This window comes from Cynoglossus semilaevis, chromosome 2 (assembly GCF_000523025.1).
Source record: "Cynoglossus semilaevis isolate Cse_v1.0 chromosome 2, Cse_v1.0, whole genome shotgun sequence".
Taxonomy (NCBI): Eukaryota; Metazoa; Chordata; class Actinopteri; order Pleuronectiformes; family Cynoglossidae; genus Cynoglossus; species Cynoglossus semilaevis.
The window spans coordinates 18577670-18602474 of NC_024308.1; the positions used below are offsets into that span (position 1 = coordinate 18577670).

The 24805-nt window shown below is 41.6% G+C and overlaps 6 protein-coding genes across 10 annotated transcripts in view; 4 read left to right on the plus strand and 2 right to left on the minus strand.

The window, feature by feature from the left end:
• Nucleotides 1-959, minus strand: part of lrrc52 (leucine rich repeat containing 52) — a 14510-nt gene extending 13551 nt beyond the window's left edge. The window contains exon 1 of the mRNA XM_025052418.1: nt 150-959. Within this exon, the coding sequence (XP_024908186.1) occupies nt 150-284 (135 nt within the window). The 5' untranslated portion in view covers nt 285-959. The remainder of the gene's footprint in view (nt 1-149) is intronic.
• LOC103399996 (methyl-CpG-binding domain protein 3-like) overlaps nt 1-24805 on the plus strand; it is an 844757-nt gene that overhangs the window by 665484 nt on the left and 154468 nt on the right. The window lies entirely within an intron of this gene.
• On the plus strand, nt 3002-12665 carry echdc2 (enoyl CoA hydratase domain containing 2). 2 transcript variants are annotated; one of them, XM_025052401.1, is made up of 11 exons: nt 3002-3137; nt 7561-7628; nt 7712-7799; nt 7879-7965; nt 8445-8537; nt 9140-9196; nt 9272-9334; nt 9435-9559; nt 10208-10258; nt 10331-10378; nt 11313-12665. In XM_025052401.1, exons 2-11 carry the CDS (start codon nt 7578-7580, stop codon nt 11388-11390), a joined length of 741 nt encoding a protein of 246 aa, XP_024908169.1. In that variant the 5' UTR covers nt 3002-3137; nt 7561-7577; the 3' UTR covers nt 11391-12665. The 2 variants fall into 2 exon arrangements, with proteins under 2 accessions (XP_024908169.1, XP_008305454.1); XM_008307232.3 differs by lacking the exon at nt 3002-3137 and adding an exon at nt 6627-6983.
• Nucleotides 12605-20216, minus strand: zyg11 (zyg-11 family member, cell cycle regulator). Of its 2 annotated transcripts, none has more exons than XM_008307234.3 (18): nt 19824-20216; nt 18568-18733; nt 18066-18277; nt 17653-17970; nt 17453-17566; nt 17239-17355; nt 17006-17146; nt 16702-16878; nt 16407-16471; nt 16005-16104; nt 15866-15916; nt 15621-15782; nt 15422-15469; nt 15139-15336; nt 15008-15060; nt 14594-14691; nt 14303-14503; nt 12605-13659 (listed from the first exon to the last, which is right to left on the minus strand). In XM_008307234.3, the coding sequence occupies exons 1-17, from the start codon at nt 19845-19847 to the stop codon at nt 14313-14315; spliced, it is 2235 nt and encodes a 744-aa protein (XP_008305456.1). In that variant the 5' UTR covers nt 19848-20216; the 3' UTR covers nt 12605-13659; nt 14303-14312. The 2 variants fall into 2 exon arrangements, with proteins under 2 accessions (XP_008305456.1, XP_024922070.1); XM_025066302.1 differs by lacking the exon at nt 19824-20216 and adding an exon at nt 18909-19377.
• coa7 (cytochrome c oxidase assembly factor 7) lies at nt 20283-22170 on the plus strand. The gene is made up of 4 exons (XM_008307235.3): nt 20283-20401; nt 21063-21176; nt 21264-21404; nt 21610-22170. Exons 2-4 carry the CDS (start codon nt 21071-21073, stop codon nt 22050-22052), a joined length of 690 nt encoding a protein of 229 aa, XP_008305457.1. The 5' UTR covers nt 20283-20401; nt 21063-21070; the 3' UTR covers nt 22053-22170.
• Nucleotides 22942-24805, plus strand: part of ralgps2 (Ral GEF with PH domain and SH3 binding motif 2) — a 49668-nt gene continuing 47804 nt past the window's right edge. The window contains exon 1 of one of the 3 annotated variants that reach the window (XM_025066354.1): nt 22942-23423. The gene's annotated coding sequence lies outside the window, so the exon portion shown is untranslated. The remainder of the gene's footprint in view (nt 23424-24805) is intronic. The other 2 variants (XM_008307230.2, XM_008307231.3) reach the window with 2 other exon arrangements.

Below are 24805 nucleotides of genomic sequence, written 5' to 3' on the forward strand. Positions count from 1 at the left end.
TTGCTGCGGTCCAGATGCGCCAGATCAGACAGGTAGTTGAGCTGCAGCGGCGGCAGGTCTCCAATGCGGTTGTTGGAGATGATGAGCTGCCGGGTGGCCAGCGGCAGATCATTGGGAAACCGAGTGAGCTCCTGTCCGGCGCACTGGACCACGAGCTGGTCGTCGCACACGCATCCGTGCGGACAGCCGGCCGTGAGCGCCGGCGACGGGGCCACCCCCATCACGAAGATGAAGAGGAAGAGGAGCCGCAGGGATTGCGCGCTGGGCTCGGGCAAGGGACGCATGACGAGGCCGCCCAGTCATGAACCGGGGCTGAGCTGAACCAGGACTCCCCGGCGCTCTGCGGGCATCCTGCATTGGTGTGCGGATCTGGGAGAGAGGCGAGACGGCTTCTCCAGAGCTCCGGCCGCGTCTGCCTGACAGCGTGGCTGCTGTTTACACAGTCCACAGTCTCCGTCCTCTCGTTCTCATCAAACACACTATCGACCGGTCACTTAAACGCAGCGTGGCGCGCCCCCAAGTACGTTGCCACTAGGCATGGTTTACGGAAGGTGACCGAGACGCGCGCGTCGCTCCGTGGCTGATTCACGGACACTCCTGCGCCGCTGTGAGCCGCTGTGAGCCGCGTTCGTGACTCATCTCTGTAGATCAGCTGTCGCCGGCGGACCACATGGGCTCCTCACTTAAGTAAACAAACGGACGGAGAGTTCGTGCGCAGTGGCAGCCGGAGACCTTGATGTGGAGCCGTGAAAATGTCCTCCGTGGGGACAGAGCCCACGATCACACGTGTCCTCTGTCGGTGTGAGGTCCGGTGTAATGTGGGTCTAGTGTGATGTGACCCCGGACCTCTGTCCAGCAGCAGGCACTGACGTCTTTCTCATGACAGGGCTGTGTGGAGAGTGCGTCCTTCCCTTTGCCGGGCTCACACACAGCTCTGAGAGAGGGAGAGAGAGAGAGACAGACAGACAGAGAGAGAGAGAGACAGAGAGAGAGGGGGGGGGAAGCAAGAAAGGGGAGGGAGAGAACGAGAGAGCATCACTTCAGTGCAGCAGATCCCCTCTCTCTCTCTCTCTCTCTCTCTCTCTCTCTTCCTCATCTGCTCATACTGCAGTTATAAACACACACAAACACTCTGAAATAGAGAACCCTTTCATTTGATTAGGTGTGTATGAACTCGTTTTGTTGAGAGTCTCTTTTCAGCCTTAAACACGTGAGCAGTTGTCCAAGTGATTATTTGATCTGATAGTGATTAATTTATGACTAAAGAAAGAAGTCTGTGGCATTTCTTCATTAGCTCAGGGGTCACACGGTCCAAGCCATGTTGATTATCCTCCTCCACTGGCTATAGGCTGGTTCAAATGGTGGAGGGTGTAGTGTTGTTCATGTTATGTTCTTCTTACTTAGTGAAAGTCCTGTTTCAGCTTTAGGGACTTGCAAGAAACCAGTGGTGAAGACATGTCAGGCCAGCTACAAAATTCCCAAGGCCCACTGTTCAATGAAGCTGTACACCTCCATATATGGTTTGCCAAAAAGTTAGTGTAGAGAATGATATGTTCAGTTTCAAAAAAAAAAAAAAAATCCATCCATCCATCATCCATCCATCTCTCTATCTATCTATCTATCGATCTATCTATCTATCTATCTAAAGCACAAATTTGATGATGAAAAGTAGACTCCACAAAACTCAAGGCTGCCCTGGGACACAGACCATCCCAAACCAAACTAAAAACCAGCACTTCTAACATGTTTCTAACCATTTCCTGTCCAATTCTAGGTGCAGCTCCACGGTGTCTTACACCACATGGGCAGGACAGGCTATAAATATTACAGAACCTAAAGAGACATCCTTTTAATTTAAAACAAGCTGCTCGCGCCGGGCCACAGTTATTTCTCCTTCGCTGTGCTGTGTCATGACTGGAGAACAGTTGGAGCAGGGACAGGGACAGGGACAGGGACAGGGACAGGGACAGGGACAGGGCAGCCCCGGGGAAAATGAGCCTCTTTGATCAGTGTCGGTTTCTATCTCTTCTCTGTCGTGGCTCTTCTCTCTTAATGGCTCTGCTGGATCGTGTTGGCTGATAACTGATCGGGTAAAGCCTGGTGATCAGAATCATGAAAGCAACTTTTCTCCCTGACTGCTGGACAGGGTGTCAGCTTCCAGAGATACGTGTGTGTGTATGTGTGTGTGTGTTTCTACAGTAGGTGACATATTCTGATTCATTTGATACATTTTCATATTTAATGAAAGTATATATTTTATAAAACATTTCCTTGTATTTTTTTATTTTAAAAATTCAGTAAGCGGTTTGTGTATTTTTTTATTTTCAAAATTCAGTAAGCGGGCCGGATTGAGAGCCCAAACGGGCCGGTTTTGGGCCGCGGGCCGTATGTTTGACACGCCTGGATTCGATTAGACGGGCCGTATGTTTGACACCCCTGGATTCAATTTATCAAGGTTAGAACTTTTGTTCTGGTTCTGTAAATTTCATATATCATGTCTAATGCTGATGACTGAGGGGTAAAACTTTTCTTTTGTGATTTGGATTCAAAATGAAAGTTTAAAAAACTGACATTTCAAGAAAACTGAAAATCTTCTTCGGGTACGATATATCCATCTGAATTACTACAAGATGACCTAGCCTCGTCTGTGGTACACGGAGGTGTATCAAAATTACCGACGTAATGAAATTAACCTTATGTCATTTATTTATTTATTTAGGAATTGAAACGTTTTGTGGTTGAAATAGTAGTCAGTTAAAAAAACACACGTCAAAGGCTGCGTGCCAGGCTCCTGGCACTCATCTTAATCACTTTCACCTGGTCAGTCACCTGCACGTCACTGACTGGCACCTTCCACCCTCTTCGCACTCAGTGTAAACCACCTGCTGACCTGCTCCTGTGGAGGTCCGTCCACTTGGTCTATTCCCACTGCAGACACCTTTTGTTCTTGTTCCCACTTTTATCTGATCCCCGTCTTCTGTTTCCACCTCTTCTTCATCGTGTGTGTGTGTGTGTGTGTGTGTGTGTGTGTGAGAGAGAGAGAGAGTCCCCGGCAGGAATGACGTACGTCTGCTCTGGTTGTCGTCTAACGTTTCAACCTCAGCTCCATCGAGCGTAATTGCTAAAAGCACATCAATGTGAGTCTGCTTCATTTCTTCTATGAATTATTGTATCTGACGCTCTTTAAAGAGGCCACCTACAGTTCACTCATTGTACTGCGCTCACCCGCGTCCACTACCTGATATCTGAATTTTGTCTGTTTTAACCCAAAGACGAATGGGGAAGTAATAATTCTTAAAGCCAAATAAAAATGAAACAGCATTGAATCAAACAGCATTAAAAATTGAATTTTATAAAACTGATTTAGGCACAATATTGTATGGATAGCTCCAAGGAAAACCCGAGCTTTAGCCAGCCAGTGAAGCACTCACTAGGGAGGGCTGTTGATGCTCAGCTCAGTTGATGGCTCAGACCCCAGCTGTCCCCCACGTGGTTAAATGACAAAGAAAAAATTAGCATTCAAACCATGTTCGTGTGGAAAATAATGCTTTAGCATTATATATATATATATATATACACACACACACACACACACATATATATGTGTGTGTGTGTGTAATCCAGTGAAAGTCAACACCATGTCTTAGTGTGTGTGTTGCTGGTGCAGGCTAACATCTTTATTTTTTAATAAGGCCTTTGTAGAGTGTCAGCTGTCAACGGTCAGAGATTAAGTCTAAACTTCACCCCGAGAATAGCATCTCCTCCGTCAGCGGCGTCCGTCACCTTGACTCATTCCTATCACCTCGCTACATTGGCCTTTTGTCCGGAAACCACAAGAACTTTTCAACAGTGTGACCTTTCCGTCTCGTAAATGTGTCCCTGCCGTCCCTGCTGCGTGGTTACGTTCAATAAGATGAAGTGAGTGAGATGCTAACTGCACATGCTACAGTTATAGGTGCCTAGAGCCTGTTATGTCTGTGAATGGCTATAAAAAAGACAGATTGAGGTTTTTTTTTATCAGGTGTATCACATTACCGTATTCATGCTAATATAATGACAAATAAAAAAAGTACAGTTTCTACCTTTAGATTTGCAGGCAAATTCTTTTTATATATATAGATGTACAGCTTCACTACCACCAGATGAATAGGTATTTTTTGTTTAAAAAAAAGAAAAGAAAAATACAAACAGTACTTAACAGTGGACAAAGTAGTTTTCAACATCAATCAAACTGGAGGAATTTACAGGCTATTCTTTTGGGACTGTTTCCAACTGTGGATGAATATGCATTAAAGCGTTGAGGATTTATTGCTATATTTGTTGGAGCAAGATTTAATGTGGAAGTATTTTTAACTTAACTTTAAACTTTTTAAATCTAAAATAGAATAATAAATAGCAATAAAATAATTCTAGAAATAATGACAATAATATTCAAACTAATATTATATCATGAGTATTTGTATTACTATTTTTAAAAATCACACAAAAATAATGCACTTTTTATTTGAATAATTCAATGATGTTTCAGGTGACGCTGACTGTGGCCTGTATATTTCGAACTTTTGTCTATTTAGATTTCGGTGGAAATTTGACCCAGTTCAAGTGGAAAATAGGTTCCGCAGGTGCCGGCTCGAAGAATTTACCTTTTTTTTCGAAGCCTAAAGAGGAAAAATAAGTACAATGCAAACGGCTCACAGCCTCAGTGGGGACCTGACGTCGAGAGGAACGTGAACTACTATGTGACCTCTGCTTTAACCCATCACTAAAGTGAACAGTGGCAAAAAACGTACTGACAAAATTACCCGTGAAGGCAGGTTTTGTTTGCTATAAGCAAAAAACAGATGTGTTAAACATTGATGAAACAATCGAGTAAAGTGAAGCCCTGGTGGAAACACAAGGGATTAGTTCAGCCACTCAGGCCAAAAGGTTCACTGTAAGAAGCAGTGGAAAAAACCAGAGGTCAATGCAGTAACTGAAGTCGTTTGTGAAAAAACAGATGTACTTTTACTAAATATAATGGCCTTATTTGTTGTTTTTTTTTTTGTTTTGTTGTTTGTTCGTTTTAGACTTTTTTTCCCCCCAAAAGAGCATGATATGAAATAGAAGATACAATTTTTCAGATGACAGAATGAACACGGGGTCTGATTAAAAACCTATTAAATGGGAGCATTTTGCGTGATTTTTGTGAACATTCAAATCTACACCGTCGATAGTCACACAACAGTTTACCTGATCTAATACGATACTCTGTTTTGCAAATGAATGGTTAGGTCAACTCGTGGCTTCCGTCATTGTGTGTGTGTGTGTGTGTGCGTGTGTGTCCAGTCTGAGCATTCTAAGTTCAGGGACAAACTGAACTTCGAACGTGGTGTCAACAAACCGCCTGATGATCTCAGTATCCACCACTCAGATGCAGACACATTACTTTTCCATCACAGAGACGAGAAATACACACCTGTCAGACATCAAATCGAAACATGTCGTTCCTCTTCAAGCCCAGCAGGTGACATTTCACTCTGCTGCAACACAAGCTGCAGATCATTATTAATGTGAACGCTCTCGCTTTACCTCATCAGACGTAACAACTAAACGTAACACCTTTCTCCTTTTGGCTGGGTCTTCAATCATTTTGTGCATTTTCCTTTTTTTTTTCTAATGTTCTTTTACTGAATTCTGTGACAAATACAACTGAATAAGTTGATGCTTTCAAATATCTTATGTTACACCTATAATTTAATGTAGTTTATTATATAAAAATGCATTTAATCAATGAAAGGTTTCTATACAATGATGAAATATGTGCATATGCACTTACAACCAAGAGGTGAAGAGATGGCAAAAGATAAATAGATAAATAGATAGACAGAGAGAGGGAGAGGGAGAGGGTGAGGGAGAGAGAATGATTTGTCACTCTCACACTGCTGCAACTCCAGATCAGACTCACTGTCTGACAGGAATTGCATAACCTGTAAAGAGACACTCAATAATTCATGGTCAGACTAGACATGGACTGAAATTGTACCTGTACAACTCTCTTTGTCTGATCACCCTTAAGCAGGGGTCTTTAACCTTTTGTATCGCCAGGGACCCCCCCCCACACACACACACATATATATATATAATAATTAAAATTAAATGTACAACTTTTATTGGGCTTTTAAATGTGGTTGAGATTAATGTTACTGTTTAATTGCCTCAATTTGTTCTCCTCCAACATGGCAGCTTAATGCCTTGCCAGGCATACTTACTGTTTATTACCCATAACAATAAACTAAGTGGATGTATTTATTTTAGGGCTGTCGCAATGAAGGCGTTAAGCCGTTAATTAATTGAAGATTGATCAGATTTAAATTTAATTTTCGACGTGTTTCGACCTACGAGCCACTGTCAAAAAGCACAGCAATGACTAAAATCTACCAACTTTATGAAGCTTCGACTTATACTGACTTGTAATGTTCTTGACATATTTTATTTTATTACATCATTTAGACAAGTATTTCTGTTTTTACAAATATACAGTGGAAAAATGTCACGTTGAGTAGAGGATGCCTTTGAATTTAAAACTTTAACAATTTCAGAGCCCAAACTTGAACTAATTTCGCTACGTCATTGAAGGTCACGTGACGAGCCGCAAAAGCCCGCCCTCTGTTAGCGGTTAACCTGTTCCTGAACTTCCTTTAAACTTCTTCACTTCCTAACCTTTCTGCTCAAACAGATTAAGAATAAACTTGCTATCATGTCAACGCTTCTTGTCAGTCGAACCCGGCCGTGGTGCTGGATGTGGAGGTGCCTGAGCGCTGCACCTCCGCGTCGAGCCCACTTCCTGGCCTCTGCAGTGGTTCAATGGGGAAAAGGGCCAATGTTGGCCGGTGGAAGTCGCCTGCTAATGGGACACAGTGGCGCTCACAGCCGTAGGCAGCAGCACACAGAGGCGGAACAGCCCGTTGAGGTGGATATGAAACGGTTAGAAGGAGCAGACAATGGTAGGGAGGAATCTTTATCCAAATAACTTTACATTTAGGCAAATAAATAGTTCCTGTGCTACATTGTAATGTTGGAGATATGAGCTAAATCCACAATATGTTAGCCGGTTGATATGTAATTACACAATAAGTGTCTGTATGTTTTATGTCTGAGATTTTTGTAAAATCATTAAGTAACTATGTAGTACAACTGTGGTGTGTTCTGGATGAGGTAATCTAGGAAAGCATGCAGCTGACTGACATTGAAAGAGGAACAAAGTGGTGCAACAACTGTGAACGCTCAATGGTCAAGCCATGGGAACAAGAAATGTACATTTTTCTATAATAATAGATAATAATATGAAGTACATACATTCACCTGCAGTTATCTGTCGTTCTGTTCAATAGTTGTTGTTGTTTTTTGTAACTTTGAGGTATGACAATTTACCTTGATTTATCATAATTAATCACGATTAATCCCCAGCCTAACTGTGTTTTAATTAGATTAAAACTTTGAATAAAATGGCAGCTGTAGAAAGAAGAAATTAAAGTATTTTTAATACATTTCTCCTCTTTGTTATGTTGGTTCTCTTTACAGGAATAGTGGAGGTCCTGATGTGTCGACACAAGGCAAGGAATGCATTGGGCCATGTCTTTGTGTCACAGGTGATCTGACTTTACCCTGTCGTGCAGATATAAACACACACACACACAGACACACACACTAAAACACTGTCTTTTGAGTGCAGATGAGCGAACTAATGTCCACTCTGTCACGTGACTCATCCGTCCGAGTCGTTGTCTTCAGGAGTCTGGTTCCGAAGGTTTTCTGCGCAGGTGAAGTAGTCGTCAAAAAAAAGTGAAACGTTGCAGTTCAAATTCATCGAGTTGTTAACGTTATGTTGCGTGTCTACAGGTGCGGACCTGAAGGAGAGGGCTGTGATGACCAACAGTGAATCTGACCTGTTTGTTCACGGGCTGCGTTCTCTCATGACCCAAATAGGTAACAAACAGAACCAGTAATCTCAGCGTGTAACTGCAGATGCAGCAGTTAGTGATGGCATCTGGTAAATGTTTTCGAGATTTTACTTGAAGCTGCAGGAGGTCAGAAGACGTCAGCTATGAAGGCTGCCCCTAACGCTTCACATCCATTCAGTATTTGAACAGCTGTGTGATCAGTACTAGTTTAATAAATCTAGCTTAAGAGTGAAGGTCTCTAAACGCAGCATTAGTACAAACACCGGTGCTAAAAGGTTCTTTCACGATAACTCAACATACACAGCAGAGCTTTTTTGAGGATCCAGTTCATGTTTCATGACATTTGCAACAATATTTTGGGCATGGTAAGAGAAAGAACTGTCTTAAAGTATCCTTCCTGAACTTAAGACTTTGAAGGCCAGCCTTCAATTGCAATTGACCAGGACAAGTAGGACCACTCGGTCCATGTTAAATTAAATGGGTTTTTTTGTCTTATGTTTGAAGCTGTGCTGCCCATGCCAACCATTGCAGCAATAGACGGCGTTGCTGTCGGCGGTGGACTGGAGCTTGCTTTGGCCTGTGACCTACGAACTGCAGGTTAGTGACCCCTGAACTTTTACTTTTCTGCTGTGAAACAGAGAAGGGTGGTATCATGGGGAAAAAAAATACTCAAACTGTTTTTTAATAATGTTCTTCTTTCCTCTAAATTTCCTCTAAATGTGACTAGACTGCTGACACAGATCCAGTCATATCAGTTTAGTGAGTCCACAAAGGTCACCGGGGGACAGATTTCACATCCTCATGCCCAGGCAGCAGGAGAAAACAAACACATGACTGCTGTGGCTTGATGTAGATTTATGATTTTGCGGAATTATCATAAGAATGAAAATCAATTTCAAATCAAGGCATGTACAAATATCCAAGATCAGGATCTATTTTTGTCCTATCTCATTATCAAGAGCTGCTTTAACTTTCGGCCAGAGACCGTCTTGTTTGATGTAACACACTGGATGAGTTAAACATTTTTGTCAGCATTTTAAGTAGAAGCTGACGACACGAGATAGAGGTCAGACACGTGCTGAGCTGTTTCTGCTGCTGAATCGGACAGCCCACTCTGATAGAATCAGACGTAATGCTTTCCTAAGACTAATAGCAACTCTGACCTTCAAACGTCCTCTGGACGTGTGTGCGTGTTCCAGCGTTCTCGGCACAGATGGGTCTGATAGAGACGACGCGGGGGCTGCTGCCAGGAGCAGGTAAGATGATCAGAGGTCACAGACAGGAGCTCAGTCAAGAAAACAGAATTGACCTACAGGTGATTTCTCCTGCAGGGGGCAGTCAGCGGCTGCCAAGGATGGTGGGCATCACTCTGGCAAAGGAGCTCATCTTCACAGGTGGTATTATTGAAAGGCTGACACGGTGCTGTGAGCGCAGGTCACCTATTATTTAGTGGAGGTTTGAGTGCGTCACATCTCTCTCACTTTTTTTTTCCAGGGAGGTGCGTGGGAGGGGAGACAGCTCTGGAAATGGGTCTCGTAAACAGAGCCATAATGCAGAACCATGAAGGAGATGCGGCATACAGAGAGGCGCTAAGTCTGGCCAGGGAGATACTGCCCCAGGTTTGAATGCAAACACATCAGCTTTCCAGAGCGGAGACACTGATCCAGCTTTGGTTTTGGTCCAAATGTTTTCCATCTCTTTTCTTTTCTCTTCTCTTGTTCTCCCATCTTTATCCTCCGCCTTTATTCACCTCTTCAAAAGCTTTTTTATATATTTTGCTTTACACCGGTGTGAAGGTCAAGACGGGAAATGGACCACAATCAGCAATCTTACAGACACCTACATTACAGAAGTCCTAATCATTGAAGTTACCATTAGCAATATGCTACTGAAATATTTATCCTAACCTTTACCAGGTACTTAAACATAAGGTTATGCCTCATTAGGGGAGGATCAAATTAAGGCTAGTGGGCCTTTCAAACATGTGTAAGAAATGGTAAACAAACACAGGTTTTAGGTAAATGAGTCAGTTAATTGCGTAAACTATTTGCCTGGTAACCCAGTTGTTTGACTTAATCTAATTTGATTGATCGAAATCTTGAAATACCTGTTGTTACAAACCTTGTGGATTCTAAAATTACATTTCTCTAAGAAGTAGTGCCTTTTCCGATCAGGATGGTATACATTCACTTTTCTGGAGCCAGTGTGTAAATTTTAATGATGTCACATAATGACCCCCTTCCCCATTATTTTTACATCTTTGGTAGGCTCCAATTGCTGTCCGAATGGCGAAGGAAGCTATGAACAGAGGATCGGAGGTACAACAGCATGAAGCCTAACGCCTTCTTTTTAGTCCTTCACTTCACTTATTGGCAATCATCTGTTCACAGGTCGACATCAACTCAGCGATGGCTATAGAGAGAATATGCTATGCTCAGGTAGGCATCCATCCATATTAAATACATACAGGAGGCTTGTAAAGATGCACCACCCTCATGTACTTTTCTGCCACTCCTGCCTTACTTTTTCACGACGATAGCTTTGGTAAAAAAATTGAACATTATGAAATACAACACCACATACAAGACAATATTGACTTTGTCGGTGAGTTGGTAGAGTTGTTTATGTGTCTGGAGTGTACTGCCACCTACCTGCCTGAAGTGTGCACCAGCATTACTAGTATGACACTGATATAACAACTAATTAATTCTTCTTTTGACCCTTTGACTTTATTTCTCTCTATTTTACCACTGTTTAATCAACCTGTAGGATAAAAATGTTTCTCAAAAGATGTCAGCTACCTGTAGGTAGACTTTCTCACCTGGGAAAGATGAACTTTATGCACTTTATACCAACTAAAAAAATTCATGACTTGGGTTAAATCTAGCTACTGTAATATCATAAAGTTACCCTCAATTTATGGCCTTTTCTTCAGTGGACAAACCCACACCTTACTCATGTAAAAGAAAGTGACCATGCACTTTTCTTTTGAGCCTGTAATTAATGAAGCAATCTGATATTTATGACTTAATGGATCCTGTTTTTACTGCTGTAACCAGTCTACACTGGTTTGAGTCGTCTCAGCCTTTCTACTTATTTTTATCTTGGAGAAATTATGAGAGAAGAAAAACATAATTCTCCCCCCAGAACTAAACTTTTGATCACCAAAGTCTGGGACTTTTTCTCACACTGATGTGTGTCTCTCTTTGGAAGGTGGAGGTCTAGTCCCTCATACTGTACTATTATGGATGCAGCAGTCCAAAGCCCTGCAGCTGACACACAACTAGATGCTGCAGAGGTGCCTTCAGTGTAAGCAACACTGAGCACGACATGCACCAGAACAGTGATTTAACCTTTGCCCTTTGTTTGCAGGTCATACCCACACGAGACAGACGGGAGGGTATGGACGCTTTTATAGAGAAAAGACCTCCACGGTACACAGGGGAGTAGACGTTGGTCTGCAGCGACTGGTCAGTAAGTCTTTATAAACCACTGGTGGGGTTGTTTTGTTCTTTAATCGGTGACTTCAACCTTAATTCAAGTCAGCTGTGGGAAGGAACACATCGTACTTGTTTAAGGCTCTGAGTTCTTTCAGTCGGGGGGAAAAAAAAACTTTGTGGAGTTTTTCTGTTGTAGTACTTTTTTAGGTCATCTTTTGCCTCTTGATGTGCTCAAATATCATTGCCAAAGCTATGCAACATGAACCAAATCTTTATGAATGAAGATGTCGTGTGGAAAATAAGTGAAAGATTTGCAAAAACCATATGTACAGACAGAGCTGTTTTCCTCAGTTGATTGTGGTATTTAAACATTTACAGTATGTATGGTAACAGTGGGATTACTTAACATCACTTTAATCCATGGCAGTCTGATCACATAGAAAATTATTATTTTTGATTCATATCAACAACTTTAACATTTTCTGTATTTTTTTTGTAAGTTTAAACAACATCTTCATAAAAAGTAAAGATTAATTTCTGATCAGTTTTTATGGGAATGCACATTCTTTATTTCTCCAAAATTAAAACATTAATCTCAGCAGCAATATGGCACAGTCATAGCATACATACAGTATGTACAGAACGGTTGATTGAAATCTTCAACAATGATTTGCTCTTCATCTAAAAGAAAACTCTGCTGTGTATATTTTATATCTCCGTTGAAAGGTGTAAACGATGACTCTATTTTGCGTGATTAATATTCCACTGAAAACAAGGACATTTAACTGTAGAGAGGTGATTTGTGTTTGGCTAATGGCAATTTTCGGAAGTAATATATTGTAAAATCCTATTGTAAAATCCTCCTATCAACATACACATTTTCCATTAAAAGTTGGGGAACCTCTCACTGTCAAAGCCAAAGTGCACTGAATGTAATGATTTTTATTTTTTGTTAAAAACACCATAACCTTTCCTGGAAGTGCTGATGCTGCTGAGTTTTGTTGAACTTTCAGCTCAAAACCCAAAGTTTTCTCTCCTATTAGATTACAGTCTTCACAGGTTCAGGTGAAGACAAAGAAGAAACGATCAACTCTTGTGTTGTTCTCTCGTAACACGAATTGATATTGAACTTTTAATAGCGACATTATTTGCATAGGACAATCAGGCAGAGCAATAATGAGCTAATCAAGATCAGCCGAGTGTGTCTCCCCAGGGCAAGAGAAATTTACTAGGTCATGTGACATCTGGAATAAATTATTATCTCATCAGAGGGTCGTAACAAAAACAAAATTGAATTATTTACAATAGTTGGATCCCTGGTACGAGCGTATTTTCTTGACCTTCAAATCTCTGTCTCTGAGTATTTAAATTAACTAGTAAAAAAAAAAAACAAGCAATGCAACATACAAAATAATTGCCATGCAATTAAGCCTAAATGATGAATTCTAGTATGTACATACGATAGGATGCTTAAGTATGTGTATACTCACACACACACACACACACAGAATATTATGGTATAGTCAGGGATGAAAGTGTGCGTGTGAGAGACAAAAGGTCACCATTCACGTCATCAGGCCACAAACATTTCCAATGTCTTTCATGTTTTTTAATTCATAAAAAGATTTGTGCGATTTTTGGATATCAAATTTTCTAATTATGGTTTTAAGTAATTGTATTAAAGTGAAGATTTGCTGATAAAAGTCTAAAATGGAGACATGTAGAAGCAGAGGGGTCGAGATTGACACAAACAGACCACTGCTACCAAACCAACAGGCAGGCATTTCTAAGATGAACAGTACTAGCACTTAGAAAAATCCCAGCATGCTTCGGCTCACAGCGGCGACATGCATATACTGTATTAAAAAGAAGCGTTGGTATTTGGCAGATTGATAACCCAACCCATGGATATAGTTCTAGGATAAGTACTTGCGTACTGACATGTTTTTGGTACCGTAATGACAAGTACAAGCACAAAAGAACCTCATGATTTTAGCTTTCGATGACCAACAGTTTAAAGTAGATTTGATTATTGTTAATTCCCTTAAATGATTACCATACGGATATTCTGGTTTTAGATTGAACACAGACAATAAATAAGGTTGGTGTGTAGGTGTGCAAAGAATCGCATAGTCCTTTGTCCTAAAATGTGGGCCTCGAAGGGGTTTCTTGGTAAAGTGTGTTTGTGCATTAGACATGCATTCCTCCGACACGCACGCCAACATACAGTACAAGATCCCAGTTAGAACTTCTTCTTTTCGACCAGGGAGTCTCATTATCTGAAAGGGACAGTGTAAAAGAATGGAAAGTCTTCAGAAGAAGTGAAACCGAGATAACAGTACAGAAAAACAGTGACTTGTTCCATTTGAATAGACTGTAGTCTTGTGACTGTATGACTTAAGACAACAACAAATAGAGAACAGTGACAACCAAAGATAAAGGCCACGGCCCCATTTATCTAACACATTCTTGATCTTCGTGTGTCGTTTTGTGAGGGTGAATTTTTACTGTTATTCCCTTAAAAACTGACTTTGTGTATTGGAAAACAAGTAGGTGTAAAAGAAAAAAATGAAACTTAATTTGTTGGTTTGTGGATAAAATGTCTGCTTTTGACTGTGACTCATGATTTCAAACCAGATTTTAGACATAAAGAGTTGTCATGGAAAAAAGTGAACCCCAATGTTAAGTTAAATGCTTATATATATATATTTATATATACATGTATACACATACATATATAGGCATATATGAATATACATATATAAAAGTATTTGTTTTTTTCCTATTCACGAGTAAAAATTTACTAATAGCCTCTATAAAGTAAATATGTTAAGTTCAAAAGTAACAAGTCCAACCTTTCATTTTGTGTTTTTTCTACATCAAACATTTTAAAAGTACAACTTCATGAGAGTCACTCTTTACCTCAGCAAGGTTACTGCGCCGGCGGGCGGCGGCCTGCGATTGAGAGCGCTGGCTGTCCCGTGCGGGCTCTGTGGCGCCGCAGGCTCTCCAGGATGCTCTCGGCCAGCAGTCTGACGTCTCGGTGCGTCTGTGGGTGTGCGTGAACGTGCTCCAGCTGCTGCATGCCGCCCTCCTCCAACAACATGCTGCAGTAGCGCGCAGCTGCAGACACACGGGTCACGCGTGAGTCACTGATTTGGCAAATAGTACCAAACGCACGACATGATTCTGACTGCGGCGTCTGTGACTCACCATTCTTGCTGCAGACATGTTGCATGGCCCATGCTGCCCACAACTGTACACCGGGCGTGTGAAAGCACTCCAGGAGAGGGAAGAAAGGGTTAAAAGACCTACAGAGAGAGAGAGAGGACAAGAGTTAAAAGACCTACAGAGAGAGAGAGAGAGAGGACAATCATTTTTTATTTAACTTTATAATATAGCTGTTACCAAGGAGACAAGGATTTATTATTATTTTCATTTTACTGCGTGTGTTCACATACAGAAAATACACATCTTAAAGGAATAAAAAATTCTAGTCATGAATCGTTTTTTGCAATTATAAACGGAGCAGAAATAAGTTAGCAAGGAAACAACATTTACTACCATCGTCTTGCGCGTCGGTTCAACCGAGTTCATTTAAAACAACACATATATGCAGAGACTCACCTGTAGGCAACCATTTCACATTCAGGTGTGGGCCACTGCATGATGACAGTGTGCTAAAGAGACAGAAGGGCAACACGTTCAAACAAGTGACTAAAATGTACAGGACCAGCGGCAGTTCAGCTGGTTCGTACCAGTTCCTCTAGCAGCGAGGAGCGTAGTTCCATGCCCAGCGTCCAGGCCTGCTCTCCACGTGATGTCAAATGTGCGAGGATGCCTGCAGCGAAGTAGCTAACCTCCACCTCTGGACTGCGCAGGAGATTGCTGATGTGTTTGAGGAAGCTCTGCACCATCAGCTCCACGTGCAGCTCCCCGACCTCCGCTATGTTGTTCTACACGGCGCAGGGTGAAACGAGATTACTTAAGGTTTTTATGTTGAGTTTAGCATTCCGTTTGGCTACAGGGTAATAAACTCACCAGCAGACCCAGAACCTTCTGCTGTATGGACGACTCATTTGGGAAGGACTGCAGTGAGTGTGGGGTGGGGGAGAGAGGAGTGGAGGGAAAACAACAGTGAGTCATCCTCTTTCAAAATGCAATCATACCTGATACAATCGGCCACTACGCCGCTGTGCCCGGAGCTGTTTTTCTTGCATGTGCAGTTTGAGTTACCAACCTCAAGGACTTTAATAAACAGCTCCAGCCCTTGGTTCTCAATAAAATGGCGGCAGGTTGTGGGTGATTCATCGGTGAGGTTCCAGAGCGCGCTCAGTGTAAATTTCAGGGTCGCATCCACCACACCCTGAGTAGCCTTTTGACGCACTATGTGGAGGAGTTGCTGTGAGGGTAGACAAAAAGAGAGAGAATGAGAATAATAAGTGGAAGTGGGGAAAAGAAATACAGACGAGATGATGATCTTACCTTCACGATGAACAGCTCTGCTCCCAGTTGAGCTGTTTGTTCGGTTGATAACTGGATAAAAACAAACGTGTAAAACCCTAATTGAGTGAAACACAAAACAGGTGTGTGTGACATTAATACAATACAGCATATATAGAACCTTGGCAGCCAGTATAGAAATGATTGCCACCGCCATCCTCTGCATGTTCTGGTCTTCATGGTTGCAGAGCCACTGCATCACCAGTTTGGCAGCTTCAAACCTGAAGAGCAAAAGTAGAGGTTCAACTTTGAGGATGGAAGAAATAGAAATTCACGAGGAATATATATGACAATAGTACAACTATGTTTCTATGTGTCGTCCATTTTTTTTGAAGACTTGAGATTGTGACATAACCAGGAAATACTGTAGATTGAAAATGTGATTTACCAGTTGTTGTTTTTTTCAAAAGGAAGCAAATAGTTTGTCTCTACTATCTAGTTTTTAAGTACTTAACTACATCACAGTAACTGATGTTTACTGTACGTTTCAGAACCTACAGAATATGGAGTGAATATTTCACACCTGTTGAAGGGAACCTCCTGTAGGATGCGGTCACTGCACAGGGACAGCAGGCAGTTCTTCTGCAGCTGCAGGCACAGGGAATACAAGTGATTTTCTACAGACGCAAAACACAACATCCTTGATCTCATGTTTACTTTAGTTTTTTTGTTTTCAGGCTAATGTGTAGAAGGTACTGATCAGTTAAATGTCACGGCAAACTTCCAATGCCTTATTTTCTCTGTCTGCCAGAAAATTGTCTCTGATGATGCATAGCTAACATGTGCTACAGAGATAGCAGTCCAAGCAAACCAATTACCTGCTGGTGGTTTGGGAACGTCCTCATGGCTTCCAGTAAAAGCTGAGTTACGATACTCAGGAGTCGGACTGGCATCCCTGCTGCCAAGTCCTGCTTTGTCAGATTGAACACGCAGGCACTTGCTGCCAGCTGGACATTCAGAGTGGCAGGGTGATTCTTCATCCCCAGAACTACCAGCTAGGCAACAGGATGAGGAAAAAAAGAAGTAGTAAAGTGTTATTAAATTATTTTAAAAAACTTACCAGGGCTTTGAAATGATACTATTACGACACATTACTGAAAAAAGACTTATTATTCACTTCACCTTGAGTATGTCAGGCCGTGGTTTCTCCATGACATGTGTCAGACTGAACAGATGAAACAGAGCTTCTCGCACAAAACCCTCTCTCTCACTGTAGCGGCGCAGCGCTTCGCAGATTTGAGTCTCGTTGGCTTCACCGGTGACCTGTACGTACAGTAAGTGAGACATGGTTTTAAAACAATATGTTTTCGGACAGTTACTTGTTTTCATTTTGCCATCCTAAAAACCCATTGTACCTTCAGAGTTCCCTCTCCGGACAGAAAGTCAGAAAAGCCAGCGTCTGTAGCCAGAAGCCCCACGAAGGTCATGCCTGGTCTTTCTTCAACAAACGCTTTAACAGCTGCATCTCTCACCTGGAACATACACACACATGATGGAGTTGTTATTGCCAATGCAAAACTGGAGTCTCTTCCTTTTTAAGTCTTCATTTTTTTTTCTGAATGCATTCACCTGTTTTCTTCCCGACACATCGAGGGAAACCAGGGCTGGCAGAATCCCTGGCTGTCCAAGCAGCTGCCGAGCCACGTCTGAGGTGAACTGCTTGTCATCGCTGATGTCCAGGTGCTGTACGAACGAGGTTAACGTCAGAGCGACTGCAATATTTTTTTGAAAAGGAAGATAATGAAACACAAACAAATGAGTCTGCTAACCTGCAGTATATCCAACTGCCGTATGACACCGAGCAGTTGAGCCGTGCTCATTTCCAGCCTCTTCAACTGGTGCAGTGTCAGTGACCGCAATCGCTCCTTCAGGCCCAGCAGTGGACTCAGGTTAGTGATTGACGTGTTCGAGATATCAAGGCTCTCCAGACGAGGCAGGGAGCACACGTCCACTAACCCAGAGTCGTAGAAGTCAACGTTGGCTAAAGAGAGTGCACGGAGGCCTTGGAGGGAACTGAACCGATACCGAATCGGTTCTTCAAGAGAAGACATGGTGAGACCCGTCAGGCCGAGCCGCTGAAGGGACTCCTGATGGGTGGAAAAAGAGTGGAAAATGAACACGGTAAGCATCAGTTTGAATCTAGATAGAGGTGGTGTTGTTTAACAGTGTAACCTCACTTCACCTGACAATGTTTATTGGTCGCCAGTCCGTGTAGAATATCATGAATAGTGAGGTCTGCATTGACTCTTGCAGCATCCAGCTCCAGTAGTCGGTGAGGACACAGAGCTTTCTGGAAGGCCTCTGCAGAGATGCGCGCTGTACGGATGCAGGCTCGTCTCAGCCGCAAAGATTCACCGTTGCGAAATATACCCACTGTGCTGTCATTCAAAAGACCTGTAAAATATAACAAGTAGGAGTGATGTAAGCTGTACTAACTAACTACTTAGTGGTTAGTAAGTTAGTAAGTGTTAGTAACTAATGGTTGGAAATTCTTCACAGGAATCGACAAGAATTTTATGGAAAAATAGAACCATGGGAAATAAATGGTAAAAGTTTGTGATGTTTTAGTTTAGTTTTTTTATAGATGTATGACCATGAAAAAACAACAAATCACCATCAAGCTGAGGACTGTGGGCCAGTCAATCTACCATCTTATCTGGACTAGGTTACTTGGGTAGGTTTACCTTCGACAGCCATCTTGGCCAACAACTGGTCGGCTAGCTCCTGTGGGAAGTGGACTGCCTCTCTGAAGCACAGGGAGCCATCAGGACGCTTTACGCAGAAACACTCCACATTCTGGCTCACGTAGGTCAGACACAGTTCTGTCAGGGAGGCAGGAGATGCTTCGTCCTGAAAAGAAAAAAAACATAAGATTTTGAATTGATTTCCTAATGTTAAATTTAGAGGGACAATTAATTTATGACTTTTTATAGTGTAGTTGTACAATTTGTATTTTTTTCATAAACAACTAGTTTATTAAAGATAAAAAGGAACCAATGACTGCCCTACCGATTAAACTGCTTACGTTTGTCATGTCTGTGAGGATTCTCAGTCATCCAGGTCAAGAGTTCTGTTAGGCAACTGGACGTGAAATTTTCTCAAAGACGTTTCACCTCTCATCCAAGAGGCTTCTTCAGTTCTAACTGGTGGAGGGGAGTACAGCAGATATGTACTGTGGGTGTTACAAAGAAAAAGGCTACTTCAGCTCCCCCTGTTGGGTGGGGTGTTGGGGTCAACTTGGAAAATGTCATTAGGAGTCTGATGGGTCCTTGTGCTCTTCATCAGAATGGTTTCGGTCACATGCCTCTTTGTTGTGTGGAACTGAGGGGAATCTTTTGTCCCTAAGAGAGCCTTGTACGTGGGTGATAGGTTGTGTCTGAGTCCACCTCTTCTGTTGAGTGATGATTTTTCCAGGTTGACAAAAATGGCTTCTTTTACCCCTCTCTCAACCATCTGTCTTCCCTGGCAAAAATGTGCACATTGTTGTCCTTGTTTTCTTTGTTACACCCAGAGTATATATTTGCTGTACTCCCCACCACCGGTTAGAACTGAAGCCTCTTGGATGAGAGGTGAAACGTCTTTGAGAATAGAACTCTTCAAACATGCTTACCTTATGTACCTTGGTATTTATGCTTATGTGATTTCTTTATTTGGTTCAGAGACAATACAAAAATAGCAACGTCAACAAGAGACTGAGTTATTTTGGGTTAGTGATAGTTACGCTGTGCCAAATATGTGCCAAGTACCAAATACGCTGACAGTGTCCAAGAGTCGAACGTTGAAACGTCAATGTATTCAAAGCGTTGTTGAATTACAACTGCAGCGGTAACTCATAGCCTAATGAAGTTATAAGTACTCTTAATAAAAACAATGAATAAATAGCAATAACAATTGCGTCACGAGATATTTCATAAAAACAAGTGAACCCAAAAAAACTTACCATGTTTAAGAAACTAGAGGCCATGGTCTTAGGTTTACTTTCAAATAGGGTCACTCCAAGTTTAGCTTACGTAGCAGACTGGTGTCTATTTCTACCACTGTCAAGAGCCTCTGTATTTGCCCGTCTATAATGTCTAAAGCCCGGAGTGATGCTAATCGGTGACCGTGCAGCAGCGTCAGCGTCAGGCTAGCTCACTTGTTGTTGCCTTCTCTGTGGAAAATCGCTCTGAGAGCAGATATTGAAACGACACGCTGTTTTCTCAGATATCATTTTGAAAACAATATCGACTAAATATCACTGCAGCGAATGGAATCAATAAAGCAGTTGGCTGAAGGGGAGTATAGTTTCCACGTAAGATAGTCGAGTCTATTTTTGCCTTGACAGACCGTAAACAAAGGTCGCAGCACCGGAAGCAAAAAATACAAGGGGCGGTGAAACGGAAGTTTGTAAGGAATAGCATTTTTTGGCCAAACTGAAGTAAATATAGGGTTTGCATCATGCTTAAGCACAAGAGGGGATTTTAAATACACTGCCTGGCTAAAAAAAAAAGGTCGCCACCTGGATTTAACTAGTCAAAGGTAATAGCCTCCGATTGGATGGTTGCTGCATGTAAAACACGTCTAAAGCCCCAATACAATACAAACATATAACAATTATGTATAAAACCCAGAAAACATTCTTCACAATGCAACGCGTAACAAGCTCAAAATAACCTAAAAGTAAAGAGTTTAAAAATAACAGTGTCACACATTTGACCTCCTGGAAACACTCATACGTGACTTTTGCACGATTAGACAGGAATTGTTTAGGATGCCATATAGTTTTAGTGTGTTTTACTTAATTCATTATAATGCATTAAAACACAGCATATATTACAGCCAATATTATCCAAACGGGAGATTTGTATGTTTATAACGTGTTTATTATTGCCCGGACCAATATGGTGACGACGTTGACATGACGTAGCATTGGGTGGCAGCGGCCGAAGCTACGTCCTAACGTACTTAACGTCAGTGCGGAACCAAGAAGCATCGGTTATTAGTGTGCTCTTCTTTGCTTTCCTTTAATGTCATTCACAATGTACAGCTATATGGACATTTAAGTGGCTGGGTGATGCATTAGAATGTGATTATGTTCATTATTTTCTTTAAAGAAACGCTGCAATCACCTGACACATCTTCCAAGGTCATAAGTAGCATGTTAAAAACCTTCTGTCGTTGCTAACACGTGTGGATACAGGCGGAGACATGGCTGGACTTGTGAACTTCAAAGATGAAAATGAAGTAAAAGAGTTCCTGGATAATCTAGGAATGGAGTACAGCTTTCAGTGCCACGGCGAGAAGGACCCCGAAGGTAACAATGAGCTATTTACTCAATGTAAATAGGCACATACATTGTGCTCTACATAACTTTTGTTACCTAAAAAAATGTTTTGAATAGGCTGCCAAAGACTCGCAGACTACCTGGAAGGAGTGAAGAAGAACTTTGAAGCAGCAGCACAGGTGCTCAAAAACAACTGCGAAACTAATGGACATGGAGACAGCTGCTATAAACTGGGGACTTACCATATTACTGGAAAAGGTACAGCTTCATACAGGTCTAACATGCATGTATGAGGGGTATGTTAAGATGACACACTGAAGTGATCATAGGTGTGTAAGGGGTTGATTGCGAAGTTTGACTTCATTATTGACTTCAGTCAAATATAAAATAATAAATAACAATACTAAATTTAAATATGACAAATATAATGTAATGTTCTTTGTTTTCTTACTTTTTTTTCCAGGGGGACTGACCCAGTGTTTGAAAACCGCATACTCTTATTTTTCACGGACCTGCAATTCTGGTGGAAAGAGCGCTCCTATTGCCTGTCACAACGTTGCCCTGTTGACTCTTAATGGACAAGCTGTGGAAGGCAAGCCTGATCTGACAGCAGCACGTCAGTACTATGAGAAAGCCTGTGCTGCTGACTATGCTCCTTCGTGCTTCAACCTTAGCGGCTTGTTCATTGAAGGCAAATCAAAAAGTTTCCCTCATGATATGGAACAAGCTTTAAAGTATGCCAACAGGGCCTGTGAGCTGGGACACATGTGGGGTTGTGCCAATGCAAGTCGTATGTACAAAATGGGTGAAGGAACGGCGAAGGATGACAAAAAAGCAGAGGAGCTTAAAAATCGAGCAAGGCATCTTCATGGTTTAGAGCAAGAAAGGCAACTCAAATTTGGGTAACTAGTATTAAACATCTGCTATTATTTTGGTGTGCCTGATTTGCCAGGTTGATTGTGATATCCACTTTAGAAGTCGTTCTAACTTTGAAAAATGTTCAAATAAAGTAAAATAAAATAAATTGCATTGTGAGTACAGGAGAGTTTTGTTGATTATACCAGGTTATATATAGGTTATCAGGGTTCATAAAAAATAGTTTATATATATCAAAAACTTTAAAACAAAACAAAAAATTAGACATGATACAGGTAAGGAGTGAGAATGTAGCATGTACCAGTTGGGCAGTCTATATGATGCAGTATTTTGTTCTGCCAGTGTATGTGTCTAACTAGTGTAGATACTAGTCATAACAATACATTGGGTTAATGAGGTAGGGACCAGGAATATTAGGTTCATATTTTTCATTCTACGTATTGTTAATGTGTTTAGATTAGTTTAAAGTTCAATGCTATCAAATTTACACAAATTTACCAACTGTGGATTGTATACCAGGAATAACCTTTTTTTCACCAAATAGCCTTTTGTTGATTGACATTTTTTGGCACTTGTTCTGTGTTTAGTTTAAGATTTATAGCGTAGGATATTTATTTGCCAAATATTAATATAGCGGTTTAATATTTTGTCAATCAATTTAATATTTATCAAAAAAGATTCAGATAGAGCGACATTATGTAACCGGTGTAGCCTCTGCGTTGTGTTTAATACATTTAATATTTTTTGTGGAATTATAACTACATAACTATTAACCTCTATTACAATTATCTTTCGACATATTGTTGTCGACATTTCTTAAACCGTTCATCAAAGAACAAGGTACTTTCTGTTGACAGTGATGAATATTTCCGACGTCAGCGTTACAACTTCCGGTTGTCAGCAGCTTTTGATACACAGAATTGGCTGCAACCCCAAAATCGGGACCTCGCTCCAGCCATTGTTTTACAAGGACATTTAAAGTAACATGTTTAAGCCACTAGGGGGAGCCACAGTCTAAGACGTGGACTTTGAGTGCTGCTCAAATCTTACGTCCTGACGTCACTACATCAAACAACGGGTCAAAGCCTCCTATTAACCGTATGTCGCAGCCTTGTGCCAAAAATCTCTTCTTACGGTGGACTGGAAAAACATGAGAACAACATAGGTCTAATCGTGACCTGGCTGTGCGGAGTGATGAGCGTCATGCTCCACCCGCTCACGGTAAGCTCCGCCCAGCAGCCGTGTTTCTCCTCAACCCTCATTCAAAACAGAGGACAGCTGTTGAGAGACGCATCGTCGTGTGCACGGCGTTAGCCGGAGAACTGTTAGCTGCACACTGTCTTCTCATGAACGCGCTGGAATATCAGCTGCGAAAACAGGGAAGAGAAAAGCGGCACCTCGGTAAGTTGACGAACACTAGGAGGCAAAGTTTTGTTATCCTTGGCTGCATCCCTTTACATAATTACCTCCCTCAGCCAGCTATCGATGGAGTTAGCTTAAAAGCCCCACCAATGCTCAGGGTGTGTTTGTTTTTAATTGCGGGTTCGCTCTCTTTTTATCTCAGTAAATCGTCATCCTTTGAGAGACGGGAGCACAGGTCGAAATTTAGTTGGTGCTCTCTAGATATCGTTGTAGTACATTGTCTTAGACATTTTAAATTATCTTTTCCACCCACGTGAAGGCAGCCGTCCCACCGCACAGTTGCAGGAGAGACTATGATAATCGTGTTAGTAAAATCATCATGCGCTCCTCTCTGTAGGCTAACGTTTCCTGCTAGCTGGAGTTTCACATGCTAATATTTTTAAAAACACACCAGTGGACAGAGTCGTTACCAAAGAGTGTGATGTGTAGGGATTACACATTGCAGCCTTTACATTGTTTACCAAAGTCCCAACATAGTTATCCAGTGAATGAGATTTGGGGCCTTTTTTGAGTTGACCTATATATTTTTGCTGTTTGTCTGGCAGAGCTCCTTCAGCAGCCATATGCCCACTGCAGCCTCTCTGTGCTGTGCTGTGTGTAGACAGCTCATTGGCGGTGAACCCCCTGCACAGTTACTCTGCGGGGAGTGTTTTGGGTGTGGCGTGGGTTCACCCACGAACAATACTTTGTGTAGAGTCGTAGCCTGTCTTGTCTCAGCCACTGCATATTTCGCTTTCGGATTGGACGCAAATCGGAAATGGGAAGTGAGGCTCGGAGCAGAAGTTTGAAGCCTTTGTGGACTGAAATGATAACAAACAGGAGAAACTTTGAGAGTATGTGGAAAGAGGCGAGCCTTCCAAGTAATTTCTTCCATCATTTTTTAATGTGTCAAAACATTTTGCGCAGTATCTAAGCATAACAGAGTTAAGAAAAAATAATTGATTATTTTTCTACACAAAGCTCAGAAATGAGATTATTGTTACATTATTGAAGCAAAGCAAGAAAATACTTAATCTGACATCTGTCTTAAGTTTCTCAGCAGCATCAAAGAAGCAGAACTGTGTTGTCTTTTCTGACGAATGGGTCTGTTACTGTTGTGAAAGCAATGGGAGGATTCCACATGACTAAATGACCTCAGATATGCACCGTTATCTTATAAACACTGTTATCTGTTGATTAAACAGTAAATACGTTTTACCAAACAGAGGTATAAATTACCATGGATATACTGATAACACTGATTAACAAACAGCTTGTCTTCTCAAATTGGCTGCAAAAATTGTTAAATATTTTGGCAAAAAATATTTGGAGCATAAATTAATTTGTAATCATAAAAAATATTTTTAAAAAATCTAATTGAT

Excerpts from the sequence above, each read along its gene's own strand:
- zyg11 (XM_008307234.3), bottom strand. The coding sequence starts at position 19,847 with ATGGCCTCTAGTTTCTTAAACATG. Across the intron at positions 15,917-16,004 it reads TTTCTATACTGGCTGCCAAG|TTATCAACCGAACAAACAGC; the intron begins GTTCTATATATG and ends GTTTTTATCCAG. Across the intron at positions 15,061-15,138 it reads CCTCGCTGCTAGAGGAACTG|CACACTGTCATCATGCAGTG; the intron begins GTACGAACCAGC and ends CTGTCTCTTTAG.
- echdc2 (XM_008307232.3), top strand. The coding sequence starts at position 6,737 with ATGTCAACGCTTCTTGTCAGTCGAACCCGGCCGTGGTGCTGGATGTGG. Across the intron at positions 6,984-7,560 it reads GTTAGAAGGAGCAGACAATG|GAATAGTGGAGGTCCTGATG; the intron begins GTAGGGAGGAAT and ends TTCTCTTTACAG. Across the intron at positions 10,259-10,330 it reads CTATGAACAGAGGATCGGAG|GTCGACATCAACTCAGCGAT; the intron begins GTACAACAGCAT and ends ATCTGTTCACAG.
- coa7 (XM_008307235.3), top strand. The coding sequence starts at position 21,071 with ATGGCTGGACTTGTGAACTTCAAAGATGAAAATGAAGTAAAAGAGTTC. Across the intron at positions 21,177-21,263 it reads CGGCGAGAAGGACCCCGAAG|GCTGCCAAAGACTCGCAGAC; the intron begins GTAACAATGAGC and ends TGTTTTGAATAG. Across the intron at positions 21,405-21,609 it reads TTACCATATTACTGGAAAAG|GGGGACTGACCCAGTGTTTG; the intron begins GTACAGCTTCAT and ends TTTTTTTTCCAG.